Genomic DNA, 23,049 nt, shown 5'->3' on the forward strand with positions numbered 1-23,049 from the left:
GCGAACAGGGTCGTCACTGATTAGCCTGTGTGGATTACAAAGGCTAATCTGGGACGACACTTTACGCACATGCATTAAAAATCCTTACTCATAGCACGGCTCAATAGATGTTCGTTAGAACAGGCTTATCTGGGGCGACACTTTGAGCACATTCATAGAGACCATTTTTTCTCAGTGCGCGCTCATTCTTATAGGCTTTCACATCCGGATAATCAATAAACAATACAAGTCTGAATTGGCACATTAATATTTACTAAACACGTAAACATGTTTTAAACAATCCGTGCACACTGCACTTTCACACGTGTTGCACGGTTTCCTCGTGCGCGCTATCACAGCTTTCTGCAACACGCGGTTATGTGTATGTACTTAGCGTTAACATTGCTAACAAAAATGGACGGCCTTTTGTCACAAAGCAAAAGGTTCGATGAAGGATGTTGTGGAGAATTTTACCTAGAGCTTAGGGATTGAGTCGGACATAAAACTAAAACAGGCTTTTTGAAGACCATATTGAGTCAGAATATTGACTTCTTAAATATGCTCGTGATATTAGGCCCAGATGCCTTTCTTATGAAACTTATACGGATTTTAAGACAGTTTTACAAGGAGATGAAGCATTTTAGTCAAGTACTATTCTCAAATAAATTGCCAAACGATTTTGAAGAAAAGGTCAGAAGTAATCCGGAAGTTATCCAAGGTAACAGAGATCGGTTTGCGTGGACACAGAAAAGAATGTTGAAATCAACAGACACTCGATTGAAGAAAATATTTTAGTGCTATGCCATCAAATAATATATGACTTAATGGGATTAAGTGTTAAGATTTTCGCGTGAAATGGCTCCAGCAACAGCTAGTGTGCGCCTTCAAGGAACCGTTTGACGATCAGAAAAATGGGGTACGTAAAATGGCATCAAGGGGCGAAATTTATGAACCCATTTCACCCGCGACTGTCCAGTGGTTGGTACACGTACTTCTCACCCGGGTTCAATCCCCGTTCCCGGAAGCATGTAAGTTTCGTTTGTTGTAACCATACCGAAAAGGTGTGGTTATCTCCGGGTACTCACCCCCCCCCCCCTCACCCCCCCCCACACACACACTCACCGAGACCACAGCAGAATTGAAAATAACTTTTATTTAAAAAACACATCGATATCGCTGGAAATTGCTGCTTGAATTAAAATTTCGTTACAACTTTTGTGAATCTTATTGTTTATTAGGTAGGAGTGCCGGGCCACACTCCGTGTCCTCACATTATGCAGACGCGAGAAACTCATAAACTTTGAAATACGTACACACTTGGTCTTTCCGAGTCACCCCAGTCTACCCGAGTCTACCCGAGTCACCCCAGTCTACCCGAGTCTACCCGAGTCACCCCAGTCTACCCGAGTCTACCCGAGTCACGCCGGTCTACCCGGGTCACGCCACTCTCTACGGTCTCTTTTTTGGGGGAAAACAGCATAATGCATGTGTTAGTATAATCCCAGATCAGCCTGTGCAGTCCGCACAGGCTAACAAGTGACTATACTTTCCGTATACACTGGATTTTGTTTTAGAAGAGACCCCCGTGAAAGACTCCGAACAAGCGGAAAGTGTCCTCCCTGATTAGCCTTTTCGGCCTACATAGGCTAATTTGGGACGACACTACGCACATGCATTAAGCCCAGTTTTCCCAAAACGAGGCTCATGTATGGCTGTTATGAGACGGATTGAAGCTTCACGTGCCTTCGTTGTCGTGTCGTACCCACCTGGTGGACGAAGGGTGCTATGTGACTCATTAATCTAATTAATATATCTGAAATGACCGCCCACCTGGCGGGGAGATCAAAGCGATTGCGGCGAAGATCAAAGACAAATCTCGGGTATTCGTGTATGTGTATTTACACGAGTCAGCGACATCAAACGGGATGATGTTCTTTAAGTGTTCAAAATTTAAGTTCAAATATATCGCGAATTAAATATGTATTTGAAGTTAAGTAGATTGGTAAATATGCGTTTGAACAACGAAAGGGCTGTATCTTGTGGGCTTCTTTGTCGAAGTGATTTGGAAGTAGTTTAATCGCTCATTTGTTTGGTATTTAATTTAGTTATTATAAGAGGTGACCATTTTGACACAAAAGTATGTGTGTGGCTCAATTTAAACGAGTGCACCGGGATTATTTCCTATATTACAATCGCACTCGAGACACTTTAAAAAAGTCTCGTTCTGGGAAAACTGGTCTTAATCCATGTGCGTAAAGTGTCGTCCCAGATTAACCTTTGCTGTCCGCACAGTCTAATAAGGGACGAAATTTTTTGATGTTATGGAATTTTTTGGATTTTTTTTGTGTACCGGTAAGTGAAGTCTCTTTAATTCAGCGCGGAAAGTGTCGTCCCATATCAGCCTTTGCGGACTTTTATAGTTCGGTAAATGGTGGGCGACAGGGGTGGTGGGATTTCATCGAGGGAACATAGCCTTCAGACATTTAATAACACGGTTATAGTCAGGGAGGCGGGGTAGTGGAATGTCATCGAGGACCATAGCCCGCAGACATTTGATAGCTTACTTATGAGCGGGAAGGTTGGGCAGTGGATATGTTGTCCGCCTAGCGACCGGGAGGTCACGGGTTCGATCCCCACTCTGCGTGCGTTCTTTAGATCAACCCCTTTAATTCTCCTAGTACTGGTTCTACCTCGAAAATGGACTCTAGAGCGTTAAAGACGACATATGCTTGCGATGTAGTCGAGCTGAAATAATTTTTTAACCAGGTTTTCCGAAGGAAAAAACTGGTAATTAGATTGGCGAATGCGGGCGGGCTGGCTGGCTGGCTGGCTGGCGGGCTGGCTGGCTGGCTGGCGGGCTGGCGGGCTGGCGGAACAAGCTTGTCCGGGCCATAACTATGTCGTTCATTGTCAGATTTTAAAATAATTTGGCATATTTGTTCACCATCATTGGACGGTGTGTCGCGCGAAATAATTACGTCGATATCTCCAAGGTCAAGGTCATACTTTGAGTTCAAAGGTCAAAAATGGCCATAAATGAGCTTGTCCTGGCCATAACTATGTCATTCATTGTGAGATTTTAAAATCATTTGGCACATTTGTTCACCATCATGGGACGGTGTGTCGCACGAAAGAATCACGTCAATATCTCCAATGTCAAGGTCGCCACGACTAAAAATATATTTTTTTTAAAAACAAACTTACAAAGGGGGTTAATTTTGTTTGTTCATTTCAAAAGTTCAGTTTGAGTTTTCTCCCTTTATCAGATTTTTTTTTCACAATGAAAACCTGGTTTTGTGACAATTTTGACCCTTGTCTTAAACTGAACGAGTGCATTTTCACATAGGGGTCATAACCGCCAAACATTTGAGTGTACGTATGGGCGGGACGGGGTTGATGCAGGAAGGTAAATGAGGCGCCGGGTCTAATGTACATTGGAGATATATATCGAATATCTCTGAAATCCTCCGTAAGATATTTCATTCGTGATACATCGACTTTCTCCGGGATATTCCGTTAAACTGGTTTATGCTATTAATTAATCGTCTGCTGATCCAGAGTGATTATAGACGCAATAAATAGTATACTGAAACAGCGTCTTTTGGTCTTAGAGCCCAGTGTGACGCATTTAGTGACGTGCGTTTGGGTTTTACGTCTCTTGCAAAATTCGAGTTACCAGTATATTAGCTTAAGTGTGAGGGCGATCGAACCTTCGACCGGTGTTGGCTGCGTAGTCGGTAAGTCACCGCAAGAGAACGGACCGAGTAACACGAACATTCTCTCTTTTTACTCAACTCAGAAGGTGAGATTTGAGTATCAAGTACTCATCAGTATTGGGAATGTCGGTCGTCCATGAACAATCTCAAATCTCAACTTAAGAATATGCACATATATGAGCAGGATAATCAAACTCATCTAAAATATTTAAAAGTTGAGTCAGAATGGTGACTTAATATGTCCGGGATGCTAGACCACGGTTACGTTTAGGTTACAATATACTAAATAATTTTGGAGTGCAATGCTATACCCTCTAAAAATTAGAACGTCATTTATTTGAAGACAAAATTCTCTCTATGGGCACTTGCCATGCCTTTATTTTTTGAATATTTCTGTGTGCATGTGGTAGGGAAAACACTGCTGTATACTACAAATTCAGTGTTTTGCTTTAAGGTTGGAGACTACATGAGACTTTGACAGATGGCGGGAAACCATCATCAACTGGAGAAAAGCCTGTAAAAAGATGGCCTTAAAACAGTGACCGCTGAATTGCGTCGAGTTCTTTCTTACATACCACATTACCTATCTTTTTTATTATTTAAATCAATTCGGCTTGGAATGCTCTTGAGGAAAAGGTATGGTTATGAGGGTGTCTACGCGCAAAAGTTTGATTTTTTTTTTCGTTAAAGCTGTTGGTTTTACATTGAATTTGTTAAGGAAATCTTTTAGTATATTGTGACCTTTACCGATACTGAAGTCGTGAGCGTTTCTGAAATATTGAGAACTAGGGGTGGGTGGGGGTGGAGGGGGGAGGGGGGGGGGAATAAGCGTTGGACAGTGGTGATCAGGAGGGGCAATATTCAATTGCTGAAAATTAACCTGACATACCCCGTTTGTCAATTTAATGAACACGTGGAGCTATACAAACCTCTGAAAGATCAAACGAAACGCATGATACGACAACGTTTTGAATAAAAATATCCTATAATTTACTTATGTTTATAAAACATTTAAATAACGTCAACATCGGAATTCCCGATTTTTCCTGGAAAGTGAATAAAATTACATGTGTATTGGTGCTCAAACGCTCGAAAATGGTTTCGTCATGGTATATGCCTTGAGACATTTTTAAGACGAGCTTCGTGTATCTAACATTACCGGCACTAGTTCTTGGCTCGCGCATGACCGTCTTTTGCTCGTGCGAGCCATAACCCGACGAGATTCTCGCATATGTCAATGTCACTTCCGAAACTCTGTTTTCCGAGGTATCTTGTATTTGGGCGAATTTTAATTTCTTAGAAGTTGTAAGACCATACATGTAATTATATTTTTGACTGCACTTATTAAACGAGGACAGATTTATCTTTCAATGAAACCGGTCCCGCAAAATTTGATGTATATAAAATACAATAAAAATGCTTTGAAAGTAGGCAGATTTATAATTGGACCCTATGGGAAATCATTGGGGAATCATTGTAATTCAACCTCCCAGCATGTATCGGCTCCGGCGAGATTTTCGAGTATAGCCCGAGAATTGAACGGGATTTATATAGATTTACTTCGCTGATTGCTTGGCCATTAAACATAAGTTAGTTCAGCTTGTAATATCGTTTTCGCGCATTGAAAACGCTCTACTTGGTAAACACGAAATGCACCTTAACTTGTGTGTTAAAACATCAGCAGGTGCGTGAATTCAAATTTTACCTGATGCGGACCGTTGGTCAGGTGGTAATCTGCTGGTTTCATGACCAAATTTGAGCCTCAAAGTGCTACGACCGCTGGGCTTACCGGACGGCCCCAAGTTGCCCAAAGATCCTGGCGTCTCCTGAATATTGAATATCCTTGTAATCAGTGTTACATTTTTGGTTTCGTTATTTCGTTAGTGCATATGGAAATTATTTATAGCTGTAGATGAACTGCATATATTGCGTTGAATCATTTATCGCAACATACCGGATATTTGCTTGGTTGCTGAAGGAGGAAAATAGGTTACACCAAAAGAAAAAAAGGTTTGCAATGTTCACGTATTAACGTTTAAATACATTTCACGGTTCATACAGGCAAAAAGAGCTTTAAGCATTTGACCATCTTTAAAAATAAAGTGGCACTAAAAAAATGTTGAGCTGTGAGATGAACATAAATGGGTGGCTAAATCTAGATTTTAATAAACTTCCTTTAATCATTTTGATCTCTTAGAATAGTACGAGTTTAAAGGCCCGGGATTAAAACCAATGTTTAATTTACCAAACTTCACAACATTTGCCGTCTTTTTGATGTTTTAAATTGTTTCTTTTATCTATACAGCCTTCAGGTGCCTCCGCAAAGACGGGGAGAAGCGTTTGAATCGTTAGAGAGTCGTGGCGGTATATTAACGGTTTAATTGTCCATTATATTAGCGTTGCTCTGCCCAAATAAAAGCGAGGGTGGGATCATAAATTATGGGACTATGATCCCCGTGATTACGGCAAATTGCGGGGCTCGTAAGTCAGCAGGATAATGACTGCTGCAATTTATTGGGCGCGCTCCCATGGGAATCAAAAATAATATATAAACACCTACTGTTGAAGTCTCTACCCCCAACTTCCTCGGGAATTAAACATAGATAGAACATATTCAAGAACAAACTCAGGGGTGCGTATATTGTCTTGAAACGATCTTGTTTTCTAATGTAAATTTAATAATTTATCAACATAATATTTCCACACTCTGCCATTAACTCACTCTGGCATTCACTCTCTTACCCATTCATTCGCTCGCTAACTCACTCACTCTTGTGCTCACTCACGCATTCACTTACCCACTTACTCGCGTACTCACTCACTCACTCTCTCTCTCTCTCTCACCCACTCACTCACGTACTCACTCAATCACTCACGCATTGACTCACTCACTCACGTACTCACTCACCCTCTCACCCACCCACTCACTCAACCACTCACTCACTCACTCTCTCACCCACTCACTCACCCACCCACTCAACCACCCACCACTCACTCACTCTCTCACTCACTCACCTTCTCACGCACCACTCACTCACTAACACACCCACCCACCCACCAACTCACTCACTCTCTCTCACTCACCTACCTACTAACTCACCCACCCACCCACTCACTCTCTCTCACTCACCTTCTCACTCACTAACTCACCCACTCACTCACTCACTTACTCACTCACTCACTTACTCACTCACTCACTCACTCACTCACTCGCTCACTCTCTCACTCACTCACTCACTCTCTCTCTTTCTCTCTCTCTCTCGCTCTCTCTCTCTCGCTCTCTCTCTCACTCATTCACCCACCCACTCACTTACTCACACTCTCTCTCACTCACATACTCACTCACCTAATCACTGACCCACTCACCTACTCACTCACTCACCCTCTCTCTCACACACCCACTCACTCACCCACCCAATCATTCACTCTTTCTCACTCACATCGCACCACCCAACCCACTCACATTCCATTCTCTCTCTCACACTAAACTACTCATTCACTCATTCACCCACCCACTCACACACTTTCTCTCTTTCACTCACCCACCCACCCACTCACTCACTCTCTCTCACTCACCTACTCACTAACCCACTCATTTTTTTCTCTCATCCACTCACTAACCCACTCACTCACGCATTGACTCACTTACACTCAATCACTCACCCACTCACGCATTGACTCACTCACTCACATAAATTATGGGACTTTGATCCACGTATTACGGCAAATTGCGGAGCTCGTAAGACAGCAGGATAATGGCTGCTGCAATTTATTGGGCGCGCTCCCATGGGTTTCGATAAAAATAATATTCGACTTTTGTTGAAGTCCCCCAACCTGCAAAACTCCCCCGTTGGTTAATAGGAAGAAAATAAGTACGACCAAATCCCAGGGGTAAGTAGATTAACGTTACACAAACTTAAATGATTGAAAGTTAATGCAGTAATTTATGTAACAGAATAGTTCCATACTTCCTCACTCTCTCCCTCACTCACTCGCCCCTCCCGAACTCACTCACTCACTCATTCATTCATTGCACAATCTATCACCCAATCTAACATTGGCTTCTGCTCCCTTAAGGTAGGGGTCCTGAAACTTACAAGGCTGCACATTTTGGAAGTCGCGTTTTCAAAAACCGAAAGAAAAATACTGCCAAACTTCAATTGGTGCATTTTGTGATTGAGAGGATACACACTAAAGTTCGTTAAACTAGTAAACGTTTTTAAAACAAACTCATGAAATTGTAAAATCAATCAAACATTGTGTACAGTCAAACCTGAATTCAGCGGTCATTAAAGGGAGGTGACCGTTGTCAACAGGTGACCGTTGAATTCGGATCACAATTTTAAGATGGTTTGTCAGTTGTTAGTATTGCTACGTCGTTACCTCACCCAGTCGTTTGCATACAGTGTAAAACAAAGGCTCATTGCCGTTAACTAAGCATAATAAAAGAATTAACTTACGTGTGTATATTGACATATACAGAATAATATCTTATATATTGATTTAATTTCATATTGTTAAATTAAAGTATATGCAAGTATTGAGATATTGTGTAAATATTATAATAGATTATTCGTTGTTTACCGGTTAAAATAACGTTTTTGGAATTCAAACCCATCGGGTTTAGCCAAAGTTGTTTAATAGTATGCTCATTTGGTTTTTTGAAGCGTTGCGGTATATGTTGTCTTACAACAAAATACATTACAACACCGAAAACAAACTAATGTTCAATTTATTGACAGTTATTGATTTGTTTCATTTAAAAACGGAACTCACAATGAGTGACACATAGAGTAATATAACAATAAGTTAATATTGCAAAAGTAAGCATAAAATTAAAATTAATGAGCGGCGCTCTAGGGGAAACGGGGCGTTATGCATAGTGCCGTCAGTGATTAGCTTCTACCGTCCACACAGGCTTATCAGGGAGAACACTTTCCGCCTAAACTGGATTTTCTGTTAGAAGAAACTTCCACTAAACGAAAAAAAGCATTAAAGCGGAAGAGTCATTCCTGATAAGCACGTGCGGACTTCACAGGCTAATCTGGAACGACACTTATCGCAAATTCATTAAGACCGGTTTTCCAAAAGCGCCGCTCAAGTGCACGTAGCTCTCGTGAACGGACTAAACGCCGCGTGTCCTTAGTAAACATAGACAAGTAAACAAGTCGATCTTGAATAAATGACAATGTCAAAACATATCAGACGGATCCCACAGTGGGGAAATTTAATATGTTTGATGTAAGTCTGATGAAGGAACCTTGGACAATACATGGAGATAATCTTACGAGGGCTAATTACCGATAATTACAGGTTGCCGTTTGATCTGGGAGGGCCCGCTCCCGCTCGATTGCTGCCGGACAATGTGCGGGTATGCTAGATGAACTATAAATAGATAAAACTCAAAACTAAGACGATAAAGTTGTGTCTTTAGAAGTTTAAGACGAAATGCGACTGATCATATCTGGCAATCCACAATCCGCAATCGCTAAAATCAGTGACTTATAACCTTGTCATGGCCGTTACTCTATATATGGTAAGAAACAGAGATGATGGACGATTTCTGCAAGGCGTTATTTTCATTGTGTGTGTGAGTGTTTTTTATTTCAATGTTTAAACCGTGGAACAAGTGTTGATCGCGATCTGGAATTGTCCAGCCCACAAACAGGTGGTATGTAGCCCACCATGAGGTGGTCTGTAGCCCACCACCACGTGGTCTGTATGATCAAAACGCGATATCGATCTATCGTGCTTAGTAATTCAGCCATTCATATGCAATCTAAATTGCTCCTTGGCCACTTGGTTCTTTTAACACATGCTTGAAAAAAACTATAATTATTACTACATTTTTTCTAAGTGCCTGCAGAATTTCGAAAGAACTTATTAATTCATCTCAATCCCGTCATTATCCATGGCACTACCAGGACATGTTCACATAACTAATGAAATTATAAACGGTTTAAAGCTTTTGCCACTGATTCCAAATGCAACAAATGAAACGTGTATTTAAATGGACCTTTTACCTAAACGGAAAGTAGCCCGTGTTTGTAGCTAACGTGCTTTTTTTTTCTCTTAATGAGACGATTCTATATTGCCGTGCAAGCAACGCTCGATTGGTCATTGTCGGCTCGGGTACTACCGGTACTTACATGTACCCCGGGTACTCTTAAGTATACTTACATATCAGGGGCGGATCCAGGATTTCTGGTTAGGGGGCGGGGGATATTGAAAGATTTTCTGGCGGTCCAGGGGGCAGCTAGGGCCCCTGGTGGGTGCTAGGGGCTCCAGGGGGCGAAACCCCCACGAGAGCTCCACGATTTTAGTGATTTTGAAGGCTTTGACAACCGAATCTCGAACAAAGAACCTTCTTAAAATACCAAAAAAAGTGCATTGTTTATACGTAATAGAGTCTAAAGTTAAAGCATTTAGCGAGTGTCTGTGATAAGTGGGAAATGTTGTGTACGAAAAAGAAGAAAAATTAGTTTAAACAGGTGATTTAGAACTAGTTAAGTTGAAACATCAATGAATTGACTTTACTTGTGCGATTTTAGAGGGGGGGGGGGGGCGTACGCCGCGTCCGCCGCCCCCCCCCCTTGAATTCTTGGATCCGCCTATGCATATACACCGGGTACGGTAAGTATACTAAAACGTACCCGGGAATTTTAACGTTAAATAGGTCGTTGTCGGCTTTTTTTTATAATTAATTATGTTCAGATTGGTGTCAATTTTCTGTTAAATTGCCACTATGTTATCGAAACTCATACTCAAAAAGCATGTTGAAACAGTTTTTTTAAAGAGAAGTTTGGTTAAGATAAACAATATCATTTTACGGTAGCGAGTTTTACGACATCGGGATTTTGGGCGGGAATGCAACTCTGGTACAGTTTAATATCGACCGGGTACGTTTAAGTATATTTACCGTACCCGGGGTACATGTGAGTATACTTAAGAGTACCAGGGGTACATGTACGTACAACTGAGCCGACAATGACCAATCGAGCGCAAGCAACATCTAAAAAAAAAGCACGCGGTCGACGCAAAATCATCCGAGTTGGTTCCCTGATGCTCCGAGATTTGTTCCTGCCGCCAATATAAACCGCGTGATGACGGTCGAGTCAACCTTTTTTGTCATTTAATATGATTGTTTTTCGCTATTATCTTTTCTTTTTAATATGAACCAAATGTAAAATAGGCAAAATATTTTTGGCTGGAAATTGCACTGATTGCAATAACAATAGATCTTGATGGAATTGTCTTGTGAAAACAGTGATTTCGGCAAGCTAGGTAACCACCGGAAGTAGTTTGGTCGATGCGAGCACTATGGCAAAGGCCGGCGTGAACCACGGGGATTACTCAACGGGCACCGCCTAAACTCCCGTCTTCTGTTTCAATCATTCATCACGGCCAATGCTCCATTACCGTCGAAAGCGAACGATTATTAATTTTCAAATACTTTACAGACATTCTGATGAAAGAGTGAAATTCTTTTATTAGCTTATATGTTACGTTTAATTAACTTTAATTAGCCGGCACTCGCTTTGAAGTCTCTTCCCCTTTTAATCCGGCGTTTTATGGCTTAAAATTGTTCTTTAAATGGGCGAAATTTATGTACAGACGTACAAAGACTATAGACCGGGATCAAACATTTTGGTTTGGTTTAAATATCTCTACCTATGCGTTCATCGCCTATCGTTTCCGCTTTATTAACGAGTCTGGGTGCGGAATACTTACATACTATCGACATCGCGTCGCTACTGAAAACGTTGTACAAAAAGAAATATTGTTTCCGAATCTGATATCACCGTAATTAAAGAAATTATATGTTTAAGGTCTGCGCATCGTTGAAAATCCAGTTTTTTTATGTTATTCAAATCCAATATGCTCATGATTTCTATCGAAACTTCCGAAATGTATGAGCCAAACTGCCAAGTTAACGCCGGTCCTTTTCAGTGTACAAATTTTCTCTATGTATTATGCAATGTGACGCCAAATTGTGTATAAACGCAAAAATACCGGTTTCTTTCAAGTGTGTTTTTATTCAAACTCAAGATATTACAAGAAAATTTTGTAAGGACAAATATTCATGATTTTACTAAGCAAAATAAAACGAAACCACAAATGATTTGTTTTCGGATCTTCTCTGTTTTATAATATAATGCTGTGTTGCTAATATATAATACAGTGTTTTTATTTTTAAATGTTTCGTATGTATTATGCAAAAATCGGTATCCGGACAAAAACCCTCCCGTCATTTTCATAGGGGGGGGGGGGGGGGGCGGACAAAAACCCTCCCATGAAAAAACGGGGCCGAACAAAATCCATTCCATGAAAAAAAAAGGAGCGGACAAAAGCCCTCCCGTAAAAAACTATCCCAAATGAAATTGTAGTAATGCGTTGCGCGTTGCCGTACAATGGAAAGCCTAATCTGGGAAAACGGGTATAATGGACGTGCGTAAAGTGTCATCCCTGATTTACCTGTGCCGTCCGGACATTATAATCTGGGAAGACACTTTTAGCCAAAACTTTTTTTTTCGCTAAGAGGACATATTTTAAACGAAAAAAATCTTTAAAAGCGGAAAGAGTCATCACTGATATGCCCGAGCGGATTGCACAAGCTAATCTGGGTCGATACTTAACGCACATTCAATATGCCCTGTTATCCAAAAGCGAGGCTCAAATATGACGTCAGACCTGATCATTCTTTAGCATCGCAGTACATCTCAGCGTTGACTCAACGATGCATACAGAGCACTTTTGAATGACATACATATTATGTTAAATGTTAAAATGAAAATTATACCAGATCATGTTTTTTATCACAGTATTATATACGGTGATGCATAAACAGAGGGGAGGGGCGCGGCAATCACGTGACAAACAAGATGGCAACGTCCATGCCGAGACAGGTATTTTTCGCCGTTTTATACCCTTTATTACTTGTATTATTTTTTAAAATGACGCAAACTTTCCAGCCACATCGGCAAGAAAGTAATTAAAGTTATATCGTATTAATTGTCGCGTTTTATCTCGACTTAATTCGCTGCGAAATTTCTCAGCGGCTCACAAAATAGTACAGCTCCCGCTTAGCAAATTCGAAGCGAGCAAAGCCGAAATTAAGAGCGAATGTTAATACAAGATAAACGTTTATCAATTCTTTACTGATATGGCTGGAAAGTGAGCGGCATTTTAATAATTAATACAATGAATACAAGTAACAAATTGTATACAAAAGGCGAAAAAGACCGTTCTTAGCATGGACGTCGCCATCGCTGTCACCACGCTCGCTTATTGAAATGTGCGCGCAGGCCGGGAACCTCGCTCTTTATATACAATAACAGCCATTAAACACTATGGGCGCCAGATTTGATTTTTGACGTGCTGATTTTTTTTTGGGGGGGGGGGGGCACCATGGCAGATGAAATCAAGTTAAACAATTGGTAAGGAATGATTCATGTGTATGCAATTCACAATATCTTTTGATGATTACCCCATTAATTGAGTGAAACAATAGTTACAGGGATTTATCACATCGTCTGTGGATGTTTCTGTTGAAACTGAAAGTAGATAGAGAAAGAGCGAGGTTTCCGGCCTGCGCGCGCATTTCAATAAGCGAGCGGGGTGACAGCGATTTAATTATCCATAATGATGCTCTTCCGTTGCTTGAGAAAATGGCGAGTGATTTACCTTGTCAATATTCTATGTACAAAGTCGAACTATCTTTTTTTTAAGAAGACGTTTTGTCCGAAGGTTTTTATTGATTTAGTATGTGTATGCATTATAATAAACATCGGGGACCTAAAAAAAAAATAAAAAATAATAAAATAAAACATTGTCATTGACATCGAGCGCCTATGCATCAAACATTTTATCTATTCGCTTTCCTTCAAAGGGCGGGCTTTCTGATTTGAGATAAAATCGGCTGGAGTGTTTTCACCCCACTATCCACCGACGAGAGGTTTCTTGCATAAGTGCCATTTAGCCACTTGTACGTCACCTTTGAAAAGCTGTCGTCCATCATACACCTAATCCCCTTGTAGAGCTTCACCCTGACAACATACGACACATTCTTGATGCGGGCCTCGGAACCAGGAGCGGGAAACCATCCACCGGAAGCCGTAGAATACACCGAAATAAAACTATCCAATCGGAGCTTAGTGTTGTCGGCATCTAAGTCTTTGATGTACATTATCTAATTAATACGACAGGTAAACAATGTCTAATGATGTTAGAACGGGTATACAATCGCTGGGGGTTTGGGTGATCATATTTCATATTTAACGACAGTGGACAGGGGAGATTGTCGTTATTAAAGGAGCGATCTGGGGGTGATAAGAGACAATCGTTGCGATAAAAGTTGCCGCTTTGATGTGCGTTCTAATGTACGCGTTATCACTTTAAACATAAATTAATGGTTTTCAATTTAGTTTTCTGATCTTATGAAAGGTTATCCATTAGCGAGATAAATAATTCTAATTCGAAGAATATGACTGAGTTTTGATTTATTTCTGAAATTCATGCACATTTTCTTTTTTTAAATTTATGTTTTGTGATCTAAGCGATACTTACTTAAGAGATGTCTTTTTCTGCTTAATCGCATTTTGCACACTTTAACAATGGTTTTATTGCTTTATTTCAGAATACATATGAAGCCCATGAGTACACAAACATATAACACACAATGTAGTCAACAGTGGCCAATGCCATACAGCCATATACACATATAATGTTTAGCAATATAAATTTAGAATTAACAATTGACAAGAATTGCAACTCTAAAGACATGCATATTGAAAATAAACAGCTATTTTAAACATGTATATATATTTATAAAACTGTTTACCGTTACGTACTAATTTAAGATATGCATATTGTAGAGTCGTATTTTATACGATACAAGATTTCTTCTTTTTTTGACAATCGCATTTTGCGCACTTAAAATGTGAAAAAAGTTTGAACGATTATTTCCACAAATTTGAGAATATAAAAGTGTTTTGAAAAGTATTGTCCTAGAGAGCTCTTACTGAAAACTTTAAATCGTTAATTTCTAAAATCACGTAATACCGCCGATTGTGTCTCATCTACAGTATTAGTATGTAACCTATTGAAGGGGGATATGCATCAATAGATTTAATATATTAACGATCGCAAGACATAAGTAAATACTTTCCCTATGTGCATCGAGGATACCGATGTAGTTTTTATACCTAAAGTTTATGCCATATAGTGTTAATTTTTTAAAATATATTTTGCAGTCAATGTCACTTTTAAAAGAAATCACCCAAGATCTTTAACGGTATCAATCTATAATATTTATCTACATAAAATAAAACATAAAACGATGTGATATGTTGAAATATATTTTACTTTTGTTATCTAAGATCATGTAGCTCGATTACAATTTCTTTTCCTACTCAAATCTTTAAAAAACAACACACTCTTCAAATATTTTATTAAGGTATCCCTCCTTTAGAAATTAGAATACTCGCCGCCCCTCCCCCAAAATGCGGTCCCAACCCCCTTATCTGAAATTGATCTTTCCCGCATATCATCGCATCAAAATATGACAGAGCCTATTCCTCGTATAATGACGGCCCATTATGTATTTCAACACTTAACCTTAAAAGATCTCCGCACAGCACATCGTGCAAAGATCTTAATTTCCTTTTAACAACAAATCTCTATTCAACTCAATTGGTTCGCGGCGGACTTCAAAGGGACTTTATCGCCGGTTTTGATTGGTGGGCGGTCGCTTCAAAGGCAAATTATGAAGGTAAATTGTAGCTGAAAATGCTACCGAGTATATAAACGGGCGAGAACGGATGTGGAAATCAAATGAGTATTTTTTTACTAATTAATACCGATGGTTTAAATGAAAAGTTAAGATTTGAAGTGTGAGGCATACGTTAGTGCGATTTATCGCGAATTACGGAGCGCTGAAAGTTATTAAATAGAATTTATTATATATAAAAAAGGTTTATAAATACAAAGTAAATCTGACTTGCGGATAATTAAAACTATTGAGCGGAGACATTAGATATTAACATAGAAGAGTAAACGAAAAAGAACGCGAAATTTTTACAAGTTTATTAAAGTGATTGCGTGTAGAAGTTCCCATGCAGCTAAATGGTTGTTAATTAAACAGTGATAGACTTTCGTGTTACTATGACGACTGTTCTCCATCCGCAGCAACACAACTTTATGGTAAGTAATCATCTTCTTCTTCCAATTCTCCGTCATCACCATCATCATCATCATCATCATCATCATCATCATCATCATCATCATCATCATCATCATCACCACCTCCAGTTTTCATGTTTGTTATGTTTTCGTTCTTCATCATCATTATTTTACATAATTTATCATCATCAGCAGCTGAATCTGCATCTGCATCATCAGACGCCAAACTATATAATAATAAAGTAATAATTATAATAATAATAATAACGATTTATAATTATAATATTAATAATAATACTATTTCTGTGTGTCGTTAATTAAATGAACAACATACACATAGTTCACTAATTTTACAACAATTTACTTGCTAGTACAATTCAATGCGTTATTCTTTACATTTAAATATATTGTCCACAAGAACCTTATTATAAAAATGTCAGTTTTTTTATTATGGGTACTTCAAAACCTTGAAAATTTACTGCACGCAAAGATATAAAAAACAATTTCGAAGTCGATAATTGCAGGGGAATGGCATTGACATAATAAGCACGTGTATTAAAATAATGTTGAAGTGGAGTTTACAATTCATTTAATAACACTATTTGTAATTATAATTTAGTGAAATATTTAGTAAAAATTTACTACCTTTGCTTTAAGTAAATATAGCTTTATGTTATAATATTTCTAAATGCGCGATTTCAAGCAAGAATTGTTTAGGCAAATTATTAAACCCACGAAATTCAAAAGAAAAATATTTAAAAGAAAAATATTTTAAGGACATTATAACGTTACAACCTAATTGCCGAAAGTACAGAAAGAATTAAAAAAAAACCTGTTTATGAAGCAAATGGAATAAAATGATATTGCACATGCATAATATATATGGATGCATCAAATTTACGTAACGAAATTAAACGAAACAAAACTTTTAGTTCTTGCCAAATGCAGTTGCTTTATTAGGTTTATACATAGAATAAATAGTGCATGGCACCCCACCCCGAAGTTGGAGTCAAAGGGCATCGCATTTGTCCGTCCATTCGTCTGTCATGACGCGATGTCCCAAAATTCTGTGAACTCCGCTCATCTTCGTCTGATACACATTTGAGTCGTGTTCTGAGAAAACTGGGCATAATGCATGTTCGCAAAGTGTCATCCCAGATTAGCCTGTGCAGTCCGCACAGGCTAATCAGGGACGACACTTTTCGCCTAAACGTGATTTTCGACAAGGAGGGACATCCTTGAAACTAAAAATACCATTAAACCGGAAAGTGTCGTCCCTGATTAGCCTGTGCGAACTGCACAGGTTAATCTGGGACGACACTTTACGCACATGCATTAAGCCCAGTTTTCTCAGAACGCGGCTCATTTGAGCCTCGTTCTGGGAAAACATATAGGAAAAAATAGCGCGAAACAGCCTGTAATTGGGAAAATTTGCGTCTTTATATTGGGAATTATGGGTGCTTTTAATTGATTGGTACTAAATTGCATTAACCTATCGAAATATTCTTTTACATGCTCATTGGCTTGAAATGTTGATTTTCAGTGATCGTTTTATTTGTTAACTTTTGCTCCTATCTGAACTGAATTGATGCAACTTTCATTCTGTTTTGTAACATTTTACACGACAATTTTGAATTTTGTATTTTTCCTCAATTGGGAAAGTGACTTGAAGGACTTTATAAAGAAAGAAAAAATCGCTGCGTGGGGAAAACCGTTTTTGCAGCAAATCTTGTTTGTTAATACTTCTATTATTTCTAGCATACGTTATTTATAATAGAAGTATTCGCATACATCTTAAATCGCACGTTCATTCAGATAAGGGATATTAATTGAGACTCGGTCTGGGAAACTTGGGCTTAATGCTTATACGTAAAGTGTCGTGCCAGATTAGCCTGTGAAGTCCACACAGGCTTATCACTGACAACAATCTCCGCCTAAACTGGATTTTCGTTTAGAAAAGACATACTTTAAAAAATTCATAACAGCATTGTCCCCTGATAAGCATGTGCGGACTGTAAAGTCTTATCTGGGACGACACTTAATGCACCTGCATTAAACCCCGTTTTCCCAAAACGAACATCATAGTGTCATTATTTTCCTCTACATTTTTGCCAAACATACCATCGCCATCTGAAATTTTTTAACTTCAAAGTGCGAAAGAAATTTATTTCACCTCTTATTTAATACTAGCTCGGCGGTTTGCCCTTTGATCTACTTTGAAGTTTGTTCGCCAGTGAAATAATTGCACCATTTGTGTTTTCGAGACTATCGAAACTTCGCACCGTAAGATGTTCTTTCGCTCATTTTGGAAAAATGGAGTGGACACGTTGAAAAGCGCAGGAATTTTAAGAGGAAAATTGCGACCTTATAAAGGCCGTTCGAGATAATTTAAATGGTCAAAGCTGGCATAATTTTGTTCTCTCTATAATTATGTTCAAGCGAACTGGAATGCTTTCATCTTTTAATGACAACTCTTGTAATTTCCGACTTACAAACGACATTTGGAACGACATCACAGTAGGGAATGTTCACGCGGATCATTTCTGCGATTCATCCCAGCGTTCATGAGTAAAAACACATTAATGAAGACCCGCGCTCTGGGAAAACGGGGCTTAATGCATGTGCGTAACGTGTCGCCCCAGATTAGCCTTTGCAGTCCGCACAGGCTTATATGGAACAAAATTTTCCGCTTTTATGGAATTTTTCGTTTTAAGAAGCCTCTTTTAACAAAAAAATCCAGTGTAGACGGAAAGTGTCGTCTCAGATAAGCCTATGGGTACTGCACAGGCTTATTGAGGGCGATACTTTACGAAGGAAATTAAGTCATGTAATCCAAAACTGAAAAGCGCGTCTCAAATTAAAACTTGTTTTGGCAAAAAATTAAAACATAAAATGGATTTGTGTGCATGTACTAAGTCAAGGATTTTCGTCGTCGCCTCAAATTGTTTATTTCCCTATATAGTTTGACGCATGGATTTCCGTAGATTTTCAAAACATATACAAACGATACCTAGCGTTGAGTTTCAAGAGGTCAACATTATTATTTAAAAAAAAAAATGAGTCAAAATGCCATAGTCAAAAAATTTATTTTTCTAAATAAATCTACCAAATGCTCGAAAAACGTTTATTTTGTGTCGATTTAATGTCTTGCAAAACAGCACAAGCTTTATTTTTAAAAGATTTATTATTAAAAAATTATTTTTAGTGCTTTTGAAGTTTACAAAAAATAATACATATCTCTAGTTGAATAAAAATGATGAATGTAGAAATTAGAAAAGTGAGAGAGACTCAATTCAAAATATGGATTTGTCATTTCGCTCGCAAAGAAAAGTTTGGCAATTACAACTGTCCTCAAATGAAATGCGATCTTTAAACAACTGGTAACCGGATACTTTTCATGTGTAACTAAAATGAATAAAACTTCGGAAATAATTTAACGTATGGTTTAGTGAAATATCTAAATGATTTAAGTGAAAGTGAAGATTAATAAATAAATAAATAAATAACACACGGGTTATTACTTCACACCTTTTAAGAAAGTGTAAAGGATTTAGCCTTTATTTAATATATTAAGAAAGTTGCTGATACTTGGAGTTATATTTTATCGCCATAAAGCAGATTTCCACTTCAACGTAAATCACTTAAAAGCTGTTTTGATGTATTATAACACCTGAGCGACATGTCCATTATGGTATATTTTTCATCGTGACATGTTGACCTCGAGGGGCAGGTGAAAGGGTGGAGAACTGTAGGAAAACAATAAAGTCTGAATTGGTTATGTCATGGCAATTAAAATGGGTCAACACTCTAGAATTTGACGAATTACAAATAACGAGGGACTGTGCACGCGTGCATATTCGTATGGCTATTTTATGTCATAAACATAAAGTCCAGATGGTTGCGTGTGTTCCAAATGTGGTCAACATGTAAACGCACATATTTAAGGTGTCCGCTATTATGTTATTTTTGCATATATGCATTTTAAAAACAACCAAATCGATATCTGTTTTTTGTGTGTGAAAAAAAGCTAGTACTGTATATTAAATACTTAGTGTCAATATTTGTCTCCTTCAGGCGCCACAATTTACGATGACGTCACAGTTTACGCCGTCAATGACGCAGCATCACGCGCATTGTCACCGACAGATCCACAAACCGGCACCGACACACCCGTTTTCAAGATGGGATCCGAATGTAGCGCGTTCGATCGCCAACGTGGACGCCGCTCGGAATGCGCCGCCGCCGCAATATTCCTTCCCAACGATGCAAATGCAGATTAGCCACCAAGAAGAGTTCAAGTTCGTACCGCATGACTTTCAACGTGATGTCCCTATTCCGCAGTTTTCCTACGAATACCACCAAACTCGTCTGATGCAGCACACGATGATGGCGGCTGGACAGCCGTACTTCTCGCCGCGCCAACTATGCGGCGGCGTCCCTCTACAGCGTCACGTCGTAGCGCCGCTGCACCCGCAAGCGCCGTTGGTGTCCCCTTTAGCTCCAAAGCAACTGTCGCCGCCACCGGCTACGGAAGCGGATGCACCCTGGTGGAGCGTTACGCAGCAAACTGACGTCAAATTTCAAATCCCGCACCCGCTTATGTATGGTCCGGGAACGCCCACGGATTTGCAGTATCAGGCACAGCTCGCGTCGTTCTTGCAGAACATAAAGCCTATGACGCCGGCTCGACGGTGTCGCCGGTGCCGGTGTCCGAACTGTCAAAACCCCGCGAACAACGACCCGTCGAAGAAAAAGGTGCACATTTGCCATTTTCCCGGGTGTGAAAAGGTCTACGGGAAAACGAGTCATTTGAAGGCGCACTTGCGCTGGCATGCTGGGGAAAGACCGTTTGTTTGTAATTGGTTATTTTGCGGGAAAAGTTTCACTCGCTCGGACGAATTACAGCGACATTTACGGACACACACCGGTGAAAAAAGATTTGGTTGTAAAACTTGTGGTAAACGATTTATGCGAAGTGATCATTTGAGCAAACACGCGAAAACTCACGAAGGAAAACGAAGTCCAAATAGTGGCAAATCGGAGGGTGAGTCTGATGCGGAAATTACCGATCATGAAACGAACGACTCACGGATATTGGCGACCAGTGACGATGAGGAATCGGACATTGACGTTGATGGTGATGATTCGGATGTTTCGGATATCTAGAAATGTGTTCGGTTGATTTGTAATTGATTGTTTCATTTTTTTTTATATATTAAAAGTGCTTGTATAATTGTCTCACACAAAATCACACGATTTCGATGGTCGCGCTTTACCGTAAGGCCATCTGTTATGACTTAGTCATTTGTTGTTGTTATAAAAGTTATTCGTTTAACAAATGCAACTAATAAACTCTTAACTTTTTATTGAACCCTTTTTTTTCTAAATATTTACCAACATGTTTTATGATCTGAGTTCCATATTCACCAATCAGTGATTCCCCCCCCCACAATTAAAGCCTCTTTCAAACTGTTTCCAAATGGTAAAATGTATCATTTTCCACCAAAAATCTCTACGCAATTTCCTCCAAAAGAAGCTAAACTTTTCCAATAAACTCAACGATTGGTTTTTAAATTTATTATACAGTGATATTATTCACTGGCACTTTACAATATAAATTTAAAAATGCAGTTAATCATGCAATCATAAAAACTTGAATATTGTTATTTATAGGTATATTAATAATGTTTAATAATGTTTCATTTTCCCAGTTACACATGTACATGGTTTATCGCGTCATGTTTACCAATCCGAAAGGCACAGGCTGTAAAATATAAATCACAATAATATTACTGCCAATATCGGAAAGCTTTAAATGAGTCTTCAACTAGTATTTTAACAAATTACATTTTATAATAATTTTAAATATCATATTACTTGTTACTGACAAGCTTTATCTCAGTTGAGACTGAGTGTAAGAAATTTCGGTGACGGGTGTTACCGGATATCGTCGGAAACCACTAGGGCTATATTCCATTTCCTCTGCATTTTCTTGCTGAAATGGCTGGAAATCGAGCGGCATTTTAACAATTTATACAAGAAATTAAGTTAATATAACGCCGACAAATACTCGGCATGGACGTCGCCATCTTGTTTGTCCCGTGATGACCCTGTTTGGATCATGGAGTATCAAGAAACACGACGAGTTTTAGAGATCGCTGGTTCCGGTAATGGTTACCGGTTTACTCAATCAACGCTTTTTAATGTTAATAAGTTCGAACTTACGAATTAAGCGTACATTTATAAAAGCCGTAAATTATATTTCTGTAACATTTTATGCAACTTCATATGCATTTTAACGAAATATATGTAAACTTCTTGATTTTATTAAACGCTACAGAAAAATAACTCAGACTTCAGTAATGTAAATAATACGTATTTTGTTGAGATATTAAGAACACAATAAACCCAAAGTAGTTAAGTATATGAACGTCATTACGAAAAAAATGTTGATTTATGAATACATGTGAACCAAGATAAAGCAAAATTTAATTAAATTTATGGATGGCATGAGAGAATATTGAGAATATTGTAACATTTTGTTGAAAACTAAATTTCACAATATACGCCATTTATTTCACATTTGCGGATTTACTTTAACGGTTGATTGGTAATAGCTGTTATTAGGAACTCGGTGAAAACTGGGTTTTCCGGTAATGTACATAAAGGGCTAACAAAATATTGTAATTAAAGCTTAAGTGACATCAGATCTTTTGATTTATTAATATTCATATTACACAAGTACTTCAAAAATAAAAATGTGTTTACACCTAGGAATGAGTTGAGTTCTGAATAAGGCCTATTAACCCATTTATGCCTAGTGGACTCTCCCATCCTTCTAAATTGGATCAATTTATTTCCAAACTTAGGGATGTTTAGTATATTTATTTCTATATTTAGAATCTTTCTTACAGAAATTCCTTTCAGCAAACAGCGCAGACCCTGATGAGACGCCGCATCATGCGGCGTCTCATCTGGGTCTACGCTGTTTTGCAAAGGCCTTTTTTTCTAGACGCTAGGCATAAATGGGTTAAACAAACGGAATATTTTCATTCAAATATCGATCTTTAGGACACGCCAATTCGTGGAATTCTGATTTTGGAAAAAGAGGAATTTGCCTCAATCGTTTTCCGATGTGTTTGTGTTAAATTCGTGGAATGGTCATCGCACGTAA

The 23,049-nt window shown here is 38.8% G+C and overlaps 1 protein-coding gene across 2 annotated transcripts; it reads left to right on the forward strand.

Moving 5' to 3' along the window:
• The first annotated feature begins 405 nt into the window (after window positions 1–405).
• LOC127847909 (transcription factor Sp5-like) lies at window positions 406–21,235 on the forward strand. 2 transcript variants are annotated; one of them, XM_052380138.1, is made up of 2 exons: window positions 406–1,007; window positions 19,950–21,235. In XM_052380138.1, exons 1-2 carry the CDS (start codon window positions 891–893, stop codon window positions 21,039–21,041), a joined length of 1,209 nt encoding a protein of 402 aa, XP_052236098.1. In that variant the 5' UTR covers window positions 406–890; the 3' UTR covers window positions 21,042–21,235. The 2 variants fall into 2 exon arrangements, with proteins under 2 accessions (XP_052236098.1, XP_052236099.1); XM_052380139.1 differs by lacking the exon at window positions 406–1,007 and adding an exon at window positions 15,518–15,896 and having other exon boundaries at window positions 19,950–21,232.
• The last annotated feature ends 1,814 nt before the right edge of the window (window positions 21,236–23,049 follow it).

The sequence above is a fragment of the Dreissena polymorpha genome, chromosome 10 (genome assembly GCF_020536995.1).
Source record: "Dreissena polymorpha isolate Duluth1 chromosome 10, UMN_Dpol_1.0, whole genome shotgun sequence".
Classification (NCBI taxonomy): Eukaryota; Metazoa; Mollusca; class Bivalvia; order Myida; family Dreissenidae; genus Dreissena; species Dreissena polymorpha.